The following is a 19,241-nucleotide window of genomic DNA, read 5'->3' as shown; positions in this document are numbered from 1 at the left end:
CATAATGCTAATTATGACAAAGTATGGTTAAAGCAAGCAATCTTTTAAATTAAATTAATGTTGCAGTTTCTGTGTCTTTCTTATGTTCGCTCGCTTAAGACTATGACTGATATTCAAAGACTCGTGAATTTCTCCTTCTTAGAAATATGTTACGTAATGCTCTTGAATGTCCAAGTTGAAGGTTCCATTCATTTGACAAAGAGGCAATGCATCACATTGGCAATAGATGCTACGAATATTCTAAGGATTTTAATATACAGTGGAATCCCTTAAAAAAAAAATACCTCTTCTTTTGACAGGTGACTGTTGATTAAAAAACAGCCACTGTTCTCAGATTTATTTTTCCTAGTAAATTTTTTCTCTCCTAAAAAATTCATAGTTTCATTTTTAGGGATGAAATTCTAGATTTAAATTTGTGCGAAATTTACATCGACCATTTGCTGTCAAAATTTGCTATAATATAGCAACGGAAGTACCGCACAGTGCTCGAAAAAGTAAGTGGAAGGTTGAATCAAAAACGACATTGTCGAGTTCACAATTCACTTTGAAGCAGGAAAATCCGAGGCATGGCGGCTTTAGGATAGTTGAGTACGCAGAGCAACGCAGTGAACACATCTATTTGCAGAATAGGTTAAATCTTGAGAAATTCTCTTATTTTGAGCAAACGATCAGCTCTTTCATAACTCAATAAATTGTAGGCTAAGGTCTTAAATAATTAAACAGAAACAATTCTAAGTTTATTAAATTACTTCATGAATAAGACAAACAGCAAAATATATCAGTGTTTATGTTGCAAATAATACCCAAATGTAATTTTTAACAATGTTCAACTTTAAAAATGACAGGAAAAAATTAAAACATACAATGAAAATTCAAATCTGTTGAATTATCATCCAAAAATATTGTATTGTTACAGATATTACTTGTAATAACCAGACATTGTAGCAGTGCATTTCTCAGTTATTCTGCAACAGAATTTTAAAATAATTCCAAATTTTTCAGAGCCCAAAGGTGATCTTCATTTGTCTCCATCAGCTTATGCCAAAATAGTGAATTTCATAATTAATATGTAGACTACTATATATTTTCACAGTGATATTTATCACATTCATCTCTTCAATATTAAGGTGATATAAGTATTGTCTTTTGTATTTCAGCTATTACATGTAAACCTCCAATAGTACCTCTTAATGGTCGAGTTCTGGATACGGGCAGATACTTAGCAGGAGACTTTGTTCAATACACGTGCAATGCTGGCCATGTGATTGTTGGTGAGCCAGTCGCTATTTGTACTGATCATGGTGTCTGGTCCCAAGCTCCCCCTACATGTATGTATTTTATCTTACTTAAATTTCCAATATATGCTTTAGTAATAATTTAATACTGTGAAATTAGCAAAATAGTATGAAGGAGTTATTCTTTACCAACCATTCAATGCAAAATCCTTAATTTATATGATAGCTTTTCATTGATTTTTACAAAACAATTGGAATTTTTATTAAGTTCTATGGTTTAATATCTCAATTAAATTGTTTCTAGTGGAATTAGTGTAAAAAATTTTACATTGCTTTCAAAATTTTAAATTTGTAATAACTTAAATGCTACAGAATGTAAAACTGACTGTCAAAATATTATTTTGTAACAAAGTGTAGTCAAACGGAATTGCTGGAGAAGGTACTGAAATTCCATTTGAGAAGAATTTATATCTTAGTAGAAATTAATTGTAAATATTTATATATCAACACAATTCTTCTGTTGTTTATATAAATTATGCTGCATAGTGTTTAAAAAATATTTCGTAATCAATTATTAACGATTTATCATAGACCCTTGATTCTAATGTAACAAATAAATCAGAGAAGGTAGATTTTCGGACTACGATAATTTTAATCACATTACTCCTTTTAGTAAAAATGTACAGATTTTAATTTCTATATGGATCCCATAGCGGAAAAAGAAAGAAACGTTTTTTACATGCAAATTAGTGAGAATGTAGATTTTTAAAAAATGCCTTTTCGAGTCAAAAAAAAAAAAAAATGTGGAGCTACATACGTGGGCATGAGCACCGATTATAAAATAAACTTTAAAGAAATACTGATTTTAAAAACTTTTTAACTAACTAAATTTCATTTTTGTTTTAATTCCAAAAATACATGTTTTCGCTATATCTCGCTATACACTGGTGCGCAAAAATTAAGGACGAGACGGTTTTTTCAATATAACTTTGTACAAAAGCTTTCCAAATCAACACATTTAATACCGTAAGATCCCCAATACGTAAGGACATGAGTAATGTAAGCAACACTTACTAAAAGAGAAATCAGAGGGATAAAAAGAAGCTTTATTGAAAAAGTAGCATGGAGCGCAATGCGACTGAAGCCCGAAACATCCCTGTGATGGGTGTCCAGCAAGAAACATCCGGTCTTTAATAGGGGATATGATCTCCCCTGACTGCTAGGCAGGTTTCACAGCGTCTGCCCATGCTGAGAATTAGGGTGTCAATGAGTTGTTGAGGCATTGCTGCCCATTCGTCTTGCAGCGCCAATCGAAGCTCCGGAATCGTTACTGGTGGTAAGGTACGAGCTGCCAAGCGTCTGCCTAGAAAATCTCATACATGCTCGATGGGATTGAGATCCAGAGATCCTGCCGGCCAATCCATACGTTCAATATCCTCACTCTCTAAGAGCTGTTCGGTAGCTACTGTGCGATGACATGGTGCATTGTCGTCCATGAAAAGGAACTGCGGATCCATAGCGCCTCTAAAAAGACGCACATATGGAAGAAAAATCTCGTTACAATAACAGGTCCCGTTGATTGAACCTGCGTCGAAGATGTGAAGGTCTGTACGACTACCAAGCATGATGCCTCCCCAAACGAGAACACCGCCACCTCCATACCTGTCCTTTTCAATGATGTTCGAGGGATGATTGCGGCTTGCCCGCTCTCTCCAGATGAGTATGCGATGAGAATCGCTACTCAGACTGAATCTGCTCTCATCTGTAAAGAGTACTCGTCCCCATTCATTGTCTCTCCGATTCCGGTGTTCCCGGCACCACAGAGAACGCCTTCTCCGATGGGCAGGTGTTAGACGTACACACTGTACAGAGCATTGTGCAAACAGACCACCACCGTGCAGTCCTCTGGCCACGGTAAAACGCAATATCGGTCGTCCAGTCGCCTGTGTCGTGTGTCTGGCGATTTCTCCCGCTGTCTTCCGCCTGTTTCTTCTGGCCTGTAAGGCAATATACCGGTCATCTGCGGGTGTGGTTCCTCGTGGACGACCACTACTAAACCCCCGGATAGCTGTTCCTGTAGTTTGAAATTGTCTCCAAAGTCGTGAAACGATGCTGTGAGCAATTCTGAACTCTGCAGCCACACTTGTCACACTGCGGCCTTCCTCCAACTTTCCAATGATTCGACCTCGGGTAAAAGCATCCAGATGTCGTCTAACAGATTGATTATTCGCCATTTCTCGCTGAGGCAGCAACTCGGTGTGATTTTAACTGCTATACGGCGTGCAATCTCTTTGCCAGAAATACTGATCTTACACCGACAACATGCTTTATACTACTCAGACACTTCCCCATTACGTCTACCTGCATATCTGCGTATGTGCTACCGTACATCACCTTACTTAATCTCCTGATTGGTCTTTCTGTCCGCTCTGCCTCTTCGTTCAGCTGATATGCTAATTTTTCGACTTCGTCCTTAATTTTTGCACACCAGTGTATCTATCGCTATATCCGCTGAAACGATTTAAATGATATAATTTCACAGTTTTTTCTCACAGGGACAGTTTTGTATATTTAATAACATATTTTTTAAAAAATCTTTAGTAAGGCAAGGAACAATTTCATAATTAGAATTTTTATATAAAAGACCCTCTCATAAAAATTAGTATTTCTAATACTTTCATAAAAAGTATTACATAATTAAAATAATCATAATCTGAAGGCCTACCTTATTTGATCCGTTTCTAAATTGGAACCATTGTTCTACGATCATTTACTCAAGATTACACATTTTACGTATTTGTTCAAGATGGGGTATTTTAATATATTTTGTCGCACTTTCGTTTATAAACACCTTGTGTCATGTAATGATTTAAATGAGAAAATAGCTGAAAAAAATAAAACTTTTCATACAGAAAAATTTTACTGATTAAGCAATTTCATAAAGCTTGCCAAAAAAAAAAAAAAAAAAGAAAAAAAAGAAAAAAGAAATAAAGGTGACGTTTACCAAAACTTGTTTGTGTGTGTGAAAATATTTCTCCCATAAATTACATAACAGCTAAATTACATTAACAGTAACAAAATTTTTCATGTCTGTATTAGTTTAGTAAAAGCAGCCCTTAAAACCGCATTCCGACTGGCAACACACAAATATTTTACGCGAATATATTATCTTAAATGCATTTATTATATTATCGAAGCATTTAAATATAATAGAAAAATTGAACTTCAAATTTATCTGCGTCCGTTCCTAAGGAGTATTTGTTAAGACATTAAAAAAAATTCTTTAATAATGTAACATTTTGGTAATTTTTTTACTTTAAGGTGACAATCTGCAAAAATTTCAAAACAGTGCTTAAATTGCGCAGGAGCCCACCGTAGCCCAACTCCGATTCTTCTCAATTTTTAAGATAAATTACAATTCCAGCCGGAGCACACCGGAGCCCTAAATAAGATGAACTCCGGTACTTCTTTTTATAAAACTGAGCCACAATTTCAAGGGAAAAAAAAATAGAATTCCTAACTTTTTATTTTAACAATAATCAGGCTTTGCATACTCTATTTCTTAGAAATACGAACTCGTGAGAGCATGAGACGTTCAAGTAAAGTCTCCTCACTCACATGGAGAAACCTTTCCCTTTAAGAAGGGCAATAAATTTGGGTGAGTTTGCTTAGGAACGCGTAAATTTCTCGCAATGCCATTGTATCTAGTGTATTGTTATCGATGGTTACAGTTAGTTATCTTCACTGGAAGGAAAATTTGTGTTCTTAAATGTGGCGTTAAATGACAGCAAGTACAATAGGAGTGAAATACTGAGATAAACTGCTCAAGCACGTCCTATGCGTCGTCTTCCCACAGTATCCACTAATGTAACCAAATACGGGGGGGGTGAAAAGTGTAACCAGCAACTTTACATTCATCCTTAGGAATCAGATTCAGGACTCATTTTACCCCTGATACATATTTGCTTGGTGGCTATAATTATATGAGCAGAAAGTTCGCGGTCAAACAAGACGTTCTCTCTCACAAAGATTCCCCTCTTTTTATGTTTCCACCCACTCATACCCTCACGTCCTCATTCTGTTTCGCTCTGTTTTTAGCATTATCTTAATTTTCATCAGCTATACTTTAAGTATATTTAATTTTTGTGATGATAAAAGAACTCCCCCCCTACGATCAGAGCTAAAATTGGACCAGCTCCGGTGCTTCTTAGTTTTTGTAATAAATCATAATTCTAGCCGAAGCCCTAAATAAGAAGCACTGCCTAAATGCCTAAATGCGCTTCTTTTATGTAACTGAATAACGATTTCAGTAGAAATTTTATCTCGAAAATTTTATTTTTAGCAATAAAATTATATTAGAAACGCTTATTAAATTTAATTTATCTCGTTCCATTTAATTTAATTTTAATTGTTTAATTACTTTAATCTTTAATTATTGAATTATTTCAATAAATAATTATTAATTATCTTATAATTATCGATTAAATTATAATTAATCATATAGTAATTATTGATTAAATAACAATTTATAAACATTAATTAGATAGCTTTTAATTAATTTGATAATAATTAACCATTTAACTTTAAAATTATTAGTGAGTTTAATAGTCATTTTATTTATTTATTTATTCTTGTTCCTCTTTGCTGACGAGCTTCCATAGGGCTCCGGCACTTCTGATTTTAAAAATTAAGCCTGCTTCAATACATTTGTAAAGTAATGCAGTTTAAAGAAAAAACAAAATGTTTATAAAACCATACAAATAAGAAAAGATACAGGTACTAATAGAAATCGTCTTTCCTTAGTACGCTTTCTACACATTAAAATTAATGATAAATTAGCCAATAATTGCTGATATATCTACAGAATATCTCAAGAAAATCATTAAGGTTTTAAGCTTTTCTTAAGGCAGTAATACATTAAGAAGAAAAGTTCAAGGCATTAAAAAGGGAAAAAATTTCCCCCCCCCAAAAAATTAGTTTTTTATGCTAATAAACCGAGGGACAATTTTGCCCAGAAGGGCTATTAATTTCGTTTTGGCATTTTACGTTGAAACCTTAAATGCGTTGAATCATTTTTCAAATTGTTGCCAACAAATATTATCCCCTTGTGTTATATTGCATATTTAATGAAATTAAATAATGAAGAATCTGCATAAATGCATGTAAGTTTCTCGCATTCTGACAAAACAACGTTCCTTAGAGTCATCAAATTTTGAATAACGTAATCCTCCACCCGAATATTAATGCACCATATGGCAACCGTAAGTGTCAACCGTGGCTTCGGAAATTCCAAGCTGGAAACTACAGCCTAGAAGATAAACCTCTTTCTGGAAGATCTGTCGAGCTCATTGAAGACGTCCTGCGTAACACTGGAGGAACAAAATCTCGTCGTTAACTTTTAAGTATTAGCAAAGGAGGAAGAAAAATACATTTTAGATTAAAAAAGAAATTTGTTCATTTTAATTTTGAAAAGTAAAGGAAATATATAAAGATCATGGATATATATATCAAGGAAATATATAAAATTCATGAGATGGCCCAATAATTATAATTAATTATAATTAAAAATGGTACTTTTCCTCTTCGCCGGCGCAAATCTCGCCAAGCAGACTTTGTTGGCGACAACTTACAGTATACACATAAAAAATGTTAACAAATGCTAGTTCTAAGAATTTTTTATTTTGAAGGCATAAACATTTTAATATGGTTTATAATTTTGTAAAAAGCCAATAAATAAAGACAATAAATTTGTAAAAAAGACATTAATTTAAGAATTTACTATACTATCACGGTTCAACATCCTGGTATCACGTGACCCCATGTGATCGTTCACGTGCCGTTTCGTATCACGTGACCCCCAAGTTATCTCATCTCACGTAAACTACTATACAAAAATCTAATTCTCTCAGTAATTATCTACATTAATTTCATGTTAAATCTTAATTTGGAATATAAGTTTAAATGCAAGAATTATTTCAATTCGTACAAATAGCTTACTCAGAAATTATGTAAAACCGTAGTCCTTTACTTCGCTAGTGCATTCTCATTAGAATTGCTGATTTTAACCCTTGATTTTGCCTTTTCTATATTTTCGCCTTCGGGTGAGCGGTGTGATTGCATCCTAATTGACTTAATTACCGCGAATGGTCTTAGGGCATAAAATTTAATTATCTTTGTAAATATTCTCTGTAATTGTATGCCAATATTGAAAGAAACAATCAATTTGGTAAGAACCGGCTGCGACTTGTTTTGAAAATGAGCCGTAAAACGTTACCAGCGAAGGTATTCCGTTTGGCATCAGTTGTACCATTATTGACGACTTTATCGTTTGCGCCGGCAAAACGGAAAAGTACCTTAAAAATAAATATAATATCGTTTATAATTCATAATCTTTCATAATTTATAGTGCATCAATTCATTTAATTAATTACTGCAATGTATTAGTGAGAATAATCATTTTTTTCAGGTAAAGCTGCATGTGAATTTCCAGGCGAACCTTCTAACGGCCAAGTTATACCAACAAAATTCCACTACGACATTGGAGAATCTGTTTTAGTTGGATGTCATCCTGGATATCGCGTTCTAGGTTTCCAAAGGCTACGCTGTACGTCATCAGGTCACTGGTCTAGCCCATTGCCCCACTGCAGACCATATTTACAAACATAATTTCGGTCGTCTGGAAAATGTCCCTATTCTGTCTAAAATAATTTTAGACTAGTGCTAAAAGCAGTTTATAAATCGCAAATATTTTGCAGGAACTTCAGAAACGCATTTACAAAACATTCGCAGAAGGAAGAACTTAGAACAAACGGGGATCCAATTTTTTAAGATTTTTTTAATTTTCAAATGATAGTCCTAATATAGAAATGTATATAACTGTACCATAAAGCTATAAAAATATGAAAATACCACTATCGTGATCTTATAATGTTATGTCTTACATAAACATGGGGCAAATTATTTGTAATACATTTTCATTCTGATTGCTAAACTTAATTTTATGCACGTGACATTGTATGGTGAACCAAAATTAAAAAGAGAAATTTAATTTTATCTTGCAAAATATAGTGTCTCACAAAAGTGATGGGACACTTGTGCTTTACAAAAGGAAATTGCAATAAAATAAAATAAAAAAACATGTAAAATTTTTTGTGGGTGTGTTTCATACTTAAATTTAGTAACAATTGTTACATAACATACATTTTCTCGAAATATTAAAATATTAATTTAATAAAAATACAATTGTTTAGAACGGAGCAAAAAATGGCTCACATAAGTGATGGGACACTTACTTTTCCATCAAATATTTATCCAAAAATTTTACTTTTTAAAAGGTTTTAATATTTTGTTGGATTTCCTTTTACTTTTAAAACATGATTTAATCTTCTTGGGATGGATTCGACTAATTATTTTGTGATTTCTGGAGTGGTTTTACCCCATTGTTCTTGAAGCACCGATTTTAATTGTTGTTTTGAAAAAATAGTGTGTTTGCGAATTCTTGATTCCAATTCTTGCCAAATATTCTCTATGGGCTTTAAGTCTGGAGATTGTGGTGGTGTTTTTATTATTTCAGGACAGTTATACAGCAGCCAGAGTCTAACGTTCAAAGCAGTGTGTTTGGGGTCATTGTCCTGGTAGAATTTAAAATCGTTATGAAGGTTCAATTTTCGTGCTGAAGATTTCGAATTTTGATTTAAAATGTCAATATACTTGTACTGATCCATTATACTGTCAATAAAAACAAGATTACCAACTCCAGCGGACGACATACACCCCCATACCACAATTCCTCCTCCACCATGTTTTACTGTTGGCACCAAGTTCTGTTTGCGAAATTCTTCCCTGGGTTTTCTCCACACCAAGATTCTACCGTCAGAACCAAATATATTAAATTTACTCTCATCAGTAAATATAACTTCATTCTAGTAATCAGAATTCTTATTTTTATGTTGGATTTTGCGAAAGCCAGTCTGAGTTTTCTATTCTTCGAAGAATTTTTTCCTGGCTGCTCTACCGTGATATCCAGTAGATCGAATTACTCTTATAATAGTCTCAGAATTAACAATTACTCCATATAATGCTTGTAAATCAGCAGCAACTTTAGGAGCACTCATTCTTGGATTTTTTTTAATATTCGGAACGATAATTCGCTTTATTCCATTGGATAGCTTTTGATGGTCGGCCAGGTCTTCTTTTATCCTGAATCATATGATTCTTTTTATATCGTTTAATGATATTGAAAACTGTTGAATGACTCAAGTTAACTGTTTCAGCAGTTTCTCTAATAGATTTTTTAAGTTTAATATGCAAATTAATAACTAATTTTCGAATTTCAGGCAAAGTTTCTTTTCGTTTAGCAATCATGGCTGCACAGAGCTAAAAAACACAAAACTTCCAGTAGTAAAGTAGAGAGAAATACTGCAGACGATTTCATAAATTATTGCCCATTGCTTTTGAGTAAAAATAAATACCCCAAAAGATATTTTTACTGCTTACTTCAGACGATTTTTGTTGCATAGTACGTAGTGTCCCATCACTTATGTGAGCCATTTTTTGCTCCGTTCTAAACAATTGTATTTTTATTAAATTAATATTTTAATATTTTGAGAAAATGTATGTTATGTAATAATTGTTACTAAATTTAAGTATGAAACACACCCACAAAAAATTTTTACATTTTTTTTTAATTAATTTTATTACAGTTTCCTTTTGTAAAGCACAAGTGTCCCATCACTTTTGTGAGACACTGTATGTATTTACATAGAACTGTAATCATTAATGAAATTCATCAACCTGCTATTCTTCTTAAAAAAGAACCTGGTGTGTACACCACATGACTTCCTTGTACGGAATATTAAATTATACACAATTTTCCTGCATTTCATTTAATTACATATTGAATTAACAGTTAACGAATTTTGAATTAAATCTACTTCGTCGATAGCGCATAAACCACAATAAAATAAATGCACTCTTTAAAGTTCACTATATTTATTTACCATAGAGACCATGCTAGGTTCACTTAACAGCATTACATCGCATTCATTTTATAACAAAAATTATATCATCTGAAGAATTACCACATGTTCTATTCAAATACTATACATCTGAAGAATTACCACATGTTCTATTCAAATACTATACATCTGAAGAATTACCACATATTCTATTCAAATACTATAATAAATCTAAAAAGATGTACAAAAGATATTAAACAAATAAAAAAGAAAGAATTTTTCACAGACGATTCAGTGCTGCTTACCTAATGCGCATGCGCTACTAATTAATTCAGTTCTCAATTCGCGGCAAGGCAAAAATAGATAAAAATTCAAAATATTTTCATTAAAAATTAAAAGATATGAAAAACATAAAACACTAAGTACAGTTAAAACAATTTAAAAAATAATTTTACAATTAAAATTACAGTTTCTACGCAAAACCAAGCTAATAACTTAAATGATAATTCCAGAAAATAATTTAATTCGCAATAATAAAAGAAGACCTTATTTTGTTGTTGCGAAGCTTAGTTTCTCTGGATTGGCAAACAAATTCAATATTCTGCTAAATTTCAAATGTAAACAAATATGGCTGCATAGGCTTAGCCGCACTAAAAAAAAACTTTTAAATTGTTGTTAACTTTATAATTATTGCATGTAGGTTAACTAAAAGCATAAAAACCTTAACCGGAAGATACGAACAACACAATAAAATCATTTTTAAAGGAAAAAATGCACAATTTACAAGCATATAAAAATAAAGACACTGAGCTCACTGAGCCGAGTAACAGAGTAGGTATATATATATATATATATTTATATACTTTTGGTGCGGCCGATTGCAACCAAAATGGGAGATACACATTTACATGTTATAGCAATCCTATATACAAAATTTCAACGTTCTGAGGGTACTCGTTTTTGAGTTATGCGAGATACATACGTACGTACAGCCTCGCCGAAAAAAAATCTCTTCAGACTTCATTTTAAATTAGTTTTATATTTTTTTAGGAGGAGAACAGAGTCCTTTATTTTGTCCTTACGTACAGATGTCACGCAAAAACATCGTTAAATTGCATTCGATAGCGGTTAAAATGAACATTTTCGTTGAAATATGATACCCAAAATTTTTCGTGATTACAAAACTTCCTTTTTTCTTCGTACACTATCAAATACCCTAGCGCCTATCCTATCTGCTGTCACAAGAATTCCTGATGCAAGTCCAATGTATCTACGCAGCAGAGAGTTTCCTTCTAGGCACTCATCTAATTTTCTAATATCCAGCCATCACTTGCATGAATATGGAAAAAGCTGTCATCTCAGAACACAACAGATATCCACTCTGCCGTTCAGTGGGCTCTGACTTAACGCCACCAGTCGCAGATGGCGGAGATTTGGAGTTAATGGTATGGTCGTTACAGGCCATCTTGCTTGGAACTGTACCTCAAATAATCGATTTATTATGGTTCTCTGTGTCACTCTAGTGTCGATCCTGGAGTACATAAACAATCTTCACAGGACCAGAGCCATCGTTTATTCAGTGGTTAGTTCAGGCTCGGCAGGAACCATATGGTACTGTCTTATCTGCCCCAAGGTTGTGGAGACGTTACATAGTTGATAATGAAGGCTGTCCGAGGCGGGATGGGTTTCCCTCGATTGGTGTAGAAGGACGGCGTAGTCAACTATGTGACTTTAAAGGTTTGGAGATTTTACACTGTTGAGAGGTAGTGCTGTCCCCCTCCAGTTTAGTTTTTAGTATGCCTGGTGTTTGAGATCCCGCCCTGTGGATCGGTTAAGTTCGGTTGGCCGTCGAGCGACTATTTTTATAGAATAGCGAAATATTTTTTTTATAATCTGTGAAAATTTCAAAATTTTATGTACTATACATTTTTAGATGCTGAAATTTGAAGTAATGGACATCAAATAGTTGAAAAAAATCAAGCGATTTCAAAATTTTGACAAGTTCGAAAATTCGCCAAAAATTCAGAAGTTAAGTTTGTAACCCAACGGCTTTCAAGCGCAAGGTCACGACAAGACAGAGTTCAGAAAAAGGTAAATGGCAACAGTAAGAAAACGTTTACATACACATCTGCATACATACATGCATGTTTTTTAATCCGGTCCCGATAACAAAAAAGTACCGTTTTCTTTTCCATGTCTATCTGCAATACAGAATGATGATCCAAGTTGGGTGAGTTACGATGATGCTGATTTATTCAGCAGCAATATGTCATTCAAAGTTATCTCTCAAACAATCAAAAGGATTCATATAAAGGGCGCACTTTCACCATGCACTCGATTCTCATCTCCTGAAACGTATTCTCCAGTAGCCTATCCCGGTAAAGTCAAACGTTACCATCCATGAAACGAGTGGTCCAGCGGCGACTGACTGCAGCATGTCTAGGAATCTTGTCATACACCCTTAGATTGTTAGATTGCCATTTTGAATTTCATACACTTCCATGAATCAGTCTATACTTAGGTCTTTTCAGAATACCTATAAGTGAAGTAATGTGAAGTTCCTTATATAAAAGCAGTTAGGTTAGCGCTAAACCCTGTCTGATAGAAACGTTTCCACTTGTATGTTCCCCATCCTGATGTTCCTCCAAACATTGGCCCAGTGGTTAAGACGGATGAAAACTGGGAATTCGATCCTAGGTGAATAGGCTGGCTTCATAATTAGTTTTTGTGTTTTTCCACATGTTTAATATGAATATGAGCGAATTTCCCTTAAAAAGTACTTGCCGAAGGCATCTCTTTCCTCAGGCAAATAGCTCTTAGTCAGAGTTCGAACACATTTCTGCACACAATTTTTAAGGTCCATTAATGGAAAAAAAAAAAAAAAATAAGGACCTATCAGCAAATGTAATAATTAATAAAAAAAAATTCAATTAAAAATATTACCTATACCTGAACATAACTTTTGTAATACGATCTTAAGAACAAAACAGATCTGTAAATAAGATGCACTGTTGTAAAATATAATTATAAAACAAGTTTCAGAATAAAATCATCTATGTAAAATTTTTCAAGTAGCATTAAATACCTTATAATAGTTGAACATATTTTAAAGAAGATTAGAGTCATTTTGGCTACGTTTTACTAACAGTTAGCTTAAACCTTTAACTGCTTAAGACATGTTTAAACGTTTTCAAAGTTTCCTTTAAAAGTGCTTAAGACGTGTTTACACGAATTTCAAATCGCACGAAAAATGTTTAAGACGTGCATACACGAAACCCAAATTGAGCCAAAATTGCTTAAGACGTGTTTAGACGATGCAATATGGTCTTCTTTTCCCTACCTTTCTGCAGGCGGCTATCAGTTGATACAAAACTCTTAATTGGGTGTGAAGTCTGAAAAGAACATTTTACGGAAGAGTCCTGAGAGTGAAGAATCACTGTCAGACAGCAGGCGTGTATTATCTTTCTGACGACTGCAAGCTTGGGAATGAAGATAAATCGTTTTACAACAGTTTGACTTGTGGTTATTTATACAAATGAAAGTCAAACAGAACCGCTCGTTGTTATAGGACATTACCGAAATTTAGACGAAAGAGAAAAAAATAACAATTGTAACTTAAGACGTACTTTTTAATAAACCATATATTATACAATGTATTAAAAGTTGACTACCATTTCTGATTCATCAAGAACAGGAAAAAATATAAAATGTTGCAAACACGTATTTTTTTGCTTTCGTATTTCAAGTGCAGGTGTTATTAATAGTATATTCTTCTTTTTTGCATTTTGAAATGTTAAAACTGTGCTTTCAGCATGCCTGATTTTTGTATATGTGGCTGTGTGTTCCTTATAAACGCCAACTGACATATAAAAATTTCTTGGATGTCGAAAGGAAGATTTTCTACTCGAAAACTTCAATTAAATCGAATAAATTCATATGCTGATAGAATTTCTAGAAATATTTGTTTTTTAAAATTTTATTATTAAGATTTAAAATATAAAATAGTTTTAAAATCTAGGGGGAAAAGTAGCCGTTTTTTGGAAAGAAATCTACCGGTATAAAATCGCATAAAATTAACGGAGTGTAAGTTAAGTAAAACAGTTAGTGTATGGAAGGGTTTCATATACTGCGCACAAAAAATTAGTCGGAGGAACAATTAGCTAACGAATTAAATTGATCACATTAAAAAATTCCGTTAGAAAAAAACCTCTCCAAATGTCAATGCTGATAGCAGCAGTACAAATGAAAGTTATTAAGTTCCTAACTTAATTAATCCGTTGGTACTCAATAATTTTGGCCCACCAGCGGCCGAGCGGTAAGGTCGCTGTTGTTCGGTCTGAGGTTCGAATACCGCAAACGAACTGGCTGCATGGGCGTTTTTGTGGTTTTCGCCAAGTGTAACGTGTATACGAGCCAGTGTCCATTAGAAAGTCCTCCACGAAGGAATCCCTCCTCTTGAAAGGCAGATAGCCCTCAAGGCTTTGCCGTAATCACATAAAAACAAATCAAATTAAAAACCAATAGCTGTGTGTTCGTGATTACTTTGCAAAGATTTTTGATGAAGATTCAACAAAAGCCCGCAGTGACCTAGTAGAAATTGACAGTTTGAAGCGAGTTTAAATCCCGGCGAATGGAAAATTGACGAAAACGCTCGTGTGGTGAGCCAGTCACAGGGGTTTGAATCCGGGTCAAACTACAATTATACGAATAGTCCTCGTGTATTTTATCATGAGCTAAACAAAATAAAATACAATATCACGAAAGTCACTTTATGCTATTGAAATGCCAATAATTTCATATTATACAGGCCATCATTTTGCGTTTATTATGAGATTTTGATCTTTTCCGTTAAAAGTCTTCCACGAAGGCATCCTTCCTATTATGTAAAATAACCCTCGAGTGCTTTGCCACAATGAAATAAACCAAACGATTATTACATAACGTGCTTAAAATATTTTGTGTTTAAAAGTTTATGCGTCAAAGTTGGCTCGCTTTAAATGAAATATGCTGTTCCCTTTTCTTTTCTTTTCTTTTTTTTTCCTTTGGTTTTATAGCAATGTTCTTGTTTTCAAAATGTGAATAAAACATTTTTAATAATGTGTCATTCTATTTGGTTTTTTTCTTAATGAAAAAAATGAATTTAAGCAACAAATTTCTTATGTTCAGAAAAATTTTACCATCATAGACATGAACTGCAGTCCAAAGTGCATTTTCTTACTAGCGCATATATTTGTATAGAGAAAATTGTTTTGCGCGTACAGAGAAATTTGTTATCCTATAACTGAAAAGATAAAGAGAAATTTCTATAGGGAAGTAAAGTTATTAAATTTAAATAAAAAAATAAAGTTATTTGTGGATTATATGTGTTTTGAGGTAAGAGTCAAAACACGAGGTATGCGATGAATTTAAAATAAGGATGTGTATAATAAGGATTTTGCTGCCAGATATTCCCAGCGAAATTTGCTAAAATTTTTATAGAGAGAGAATTAATGTATATTCCGTTTAGTATATAAATTCAGTGTTATAACATTCCCCTTTATCAATGTAATTATGTGTTATATCGAGATTTAGTTATGTCTGATATAAGCATTTTATTTTTGTTTTATAAAGCTGGTTCGTTTATTAGTATTATGTTTATTAAATACGATTTATCAGGTTTTCAAATCTATCAGATCCCAACCAGTGGCCTTCCTGGCTAAGACCGCTGATTACTACACTGACTACGAATAAGTATTTGGACACCTGTGATAGAAAAGAGAAACTAACTTTATTCAAAATCAATAGTTGGTAGAGCCTCCACGAGAGGTAATTACAGCGTGGAACCTTCGGGGCATACTTTCCACAAGTCTTTGTATGACAGCTAGTGGTATTTTCTTCCACTCGGCTCGGAGAAGACATAGAAGTTCCTTCACCGATTTTGCACGAATAGTGCACCCCTGAATTCGGCGATGCAACTCGTCCCAGAGGTTCTCGATAGAGTTCAGGTCTGGACTCTGGGCAGACCAGTCCATTCGATGAACTCCATTGGCACCATACCAAGCCTTGGTTAACGTCGAAACATGAGAACTGCCATTGTCGTCCTGAAAATAACAGGGGTCCAACCCGTAAAACTGCCACAACGTAGGAAGCACATTGTCACCCAAAATAGTGCAGTAGGCATTGGATTTGAGCTTACCATGAATAGGGACCAAGGGTCCCAACCCATACCAGGAGAAACTTCCCCAGACCATAATTTCACCTCCGCCAAACTCCGCCCATTCAATGCATTCTGGCAGGAGACGTTCTCCAGGTAGACGCCAGACCCAGACCCTGCCATCCGAACGGTAAAGGGTGAACCTTGATTCATCACTCCAAAGAACCCGTTTCCACTGATCTACGGTCCAATTTCGATGTGCTTTGCACCCCATTATCCGAGCAGCGCGGTTGGACTTTGTGATCAAAGGCTTATGGGCAGCAGCACGACCATGAAAACCAAGCAGATGTGCTTCCTTACGTATGGTATTCATTGAAACAATACTCCCGGATGCATGTTGAAACTCCTCGCGGATGAGAGCCATCGGTTGGGTGCGGTTCTTCCGAATTTCTCTGGACAGCACTCGTCGGTCTCTATCTCCCAGTTTCGTCGGTCTACCGACATTCCGACATTCCGACAATCACCGCTCACCTTCCACTTCTTAATCACATAGGCCACTGTCGATCTTGGATACTTAAGATCGCTAGATATGTCCCTTAAGGATCGGCCACATTTGTGATACCCGATAATTATACCTTTCTCGAAATCAGAGAGCTCCGAACTGCGAGGCATCTTGCATGCGAGTAAAGCCGATGCTGTTTCCTACACGATATATACCGGCGGAGTCCGTGACATACCTTAGGACCGCAGATATCGTCATTTGCATAGGTGTCCAAATACTTATTGGTAGTCAGTGTACTAGTTCCACTTGCACTGAAACCCAAACGAACAAATTGACTGCATGGTTAGGTTTCATAGTTTTTCCCATGTATGACATGGATATGAGTGAGTTTTACTTAGAAAGCCCACCACGGCGACTAGTCTATCCTTTAGACAGACAGATCTCGTTTGTTTTGCCATATTCAAATAATCGGACAAAATTTGACAACAAAGAGTAATAAATGCATATACCGAAATAATAATAAAAAATGCATATTACAAAACTGAAATAAATGCATATAACGTAAGAAATGAGATCACAACAAATTTTTAATACACTAATTTCTAAATTGCATTATTTTCAAATTTTATATCATTTTAATGTATGTATTAATGTATATTTTATATTTGTGAAAGTGCACTTGTTTAGCATATCCATATACATTAAACAAATCTGATTTGAAAATACATGTAGGTGAGATTTTCGTAACTTGAAAAAAAGTTATTCGCAAAATAATCTCTGAGAAAATATATATATTAAGAAAATAAAATTTTATCTTCCTGTTTGGTTCTGTGTAAACCAATTTAAAAATTAGCTTATTACTTTTTTTCTATATCGAAAACAACAATTTAATTTTTTTAAATCTTGCTGTCAGACCGGAAGTATTTAGAAGTATAAAACTGGTCTTTTGAACACATGTTTCTGTGGTATTTCCTTGTGGACGTAGATAAACAGATAACAGACCCTTGAAGAGGACATTGACCGATTTCACCACCGAAAGACCTTTCCTCTAACATCTTAGGCCACTTTCATCTTTGGCTTCTGCTTTGTAATGTGTAATGTAGTAAACTAAACCGTTTGCTCTGGTTTGCCCGAATAGCTTCTGGGAACCGTTCGCATTTGAATGCGTCGAAGCTTGAGTGACTGAAAGACTTCGTGTTCCCAAAGCAATCAGTCAAGACACTTTTTTTTTTTTTTTTTTTTTGTTTGTTTCTGCAAGTTCTTCAAATCCAGGAAAGAGTAATGCATGCATTTGGTGCATGTGAGAAAAAAATTTCTATGCTAAATTCTATTCTAAATTTTTCGATTCCTAAATTTTTATGTTCTTCTTTTCTTATAACACACAAGCAATTTTTTAAATATGAGTGAACCCTGAGCGCTAAGTTCGGTAAGGTCGCAAAAGACTGGTAATTTGAAGGAGTTCAAATCTAGGCAAATGGGTTAATTGCAGGGAAGGTTTCGTGGGTTTTCCTGATGTGAACGTAATACGAATTCTTTCTCTTTAAACGTCCTTTACGAGACGCGACTCTTTTAGTCTCTTTTAATCCTCAAGTGCTGTAAACAATTCTAATCTAAATTTTTATGATATAGAATTTCATATAAATTTATTCTAGCTGCCGCTTTTGTGTACATTATATTTATGAATACAAACCTGCGATTAATATTGAGAATACTATTGATGCAATTGATGTTATGATTAATACTGAAAATAATGTTTAAGCTAAAAATCAATTTGAACCCTTTTTTATAAGGTAACATGGGCCAAAGATTTTGGATTAGTGTAAAATACACAGGGTTTACTTGCCTAAAACAGGAGATATTTTGAGGGAAACAGGCTGGTAATTCACAATACACTTGTGAAAAACCTCAAAACCTCCCATGCAGCCGCCAGGATTTAACATGCTCAACTATCTTACTTCTAGACCGTTACTGGGCTTTCTCAGCTTACGAAAGATGTATTTTAAGTTGGTTATTTACATAACAGAACAAAAAATTGACAGATTATAAATAGTGCATTTTACTGACAAAACTACTGTAAGAATAAGAACGATCTGCAGTTAACTGAACGGCGGCCGATAAGTAGTGCTGGTGCATATGTTTTTTCAGAGAAAATAATTTTGTTCGTGTTGTCGTAAAACGAAAAATATTCATAGATTATTTTTTACAGTTGTTAAAATAGTCATGAATTATCTGTTTTAAGAGAATATCTCCTTGGAAAATTTTCAAAATGAAATTGGCTTGAATTCACATTACGCATGGGGAAAATTATAAAAACACCATGCCGCTAACCTGTTCGGTTACTAGCGACAAATCCAGGACAAACATCACACATCCAGTATTCTTATTCACTCAACTGCAGTGAACTTAAATATTTG

At 34.2% G+C, this 19,241-nt stretch overlaps 1 protein-coding gene across 1 annotated transcript in view; it reads left to right on the top strand.

Annotated features, from left to right (window-relative positions):
* Window positions 1-8,146, top strand: part of LOC118187574 (locomotion-related protein Hikaru genki-like) — a 127,799-nt gene extending 119,653 nt beyond the window's left edge. The window contains exons 9-10 of the mRNA XM_035357822.2: window positions 1,158-1,328; window positions 7,702-8,146. Of these exons, the coding sequence (XP_035213713.1) occupies window positions 1,158-1,328; window positions 7,702-7,901 (371 nt within the window). The 3' untranslated portion in view covers window positions 7,902-8,146. The remainder of the gene's footprint in view (window positions 1-1,157; window positions 1,329-7,701) is intronic.
* Window positions 8,147-19,241: the final 11,095 nt, after the last annotated feature.

The sequence above is a fragment of the Stegodyphus dumicola genome, chromosome 1, assembly GCF_044657685.1.
Source record: "Stegodyphus dumicola isolate Sdum_Otavi_A_Nest chromosome 1, ASM4465768v1".
In the NCBI taxonomy this organism is placed as follows: Eukaryota; Metazoa; Arthropoda; class Arachnida; order Araneae; family Eresidae; genus Stegodyphus; species Stegodyphus dumicola.
The sequence above is the reverse complement of the archived record's forward strand: the minus strand, read 5'-3'. Positions and strand labels throughout refer to the sequence as shown.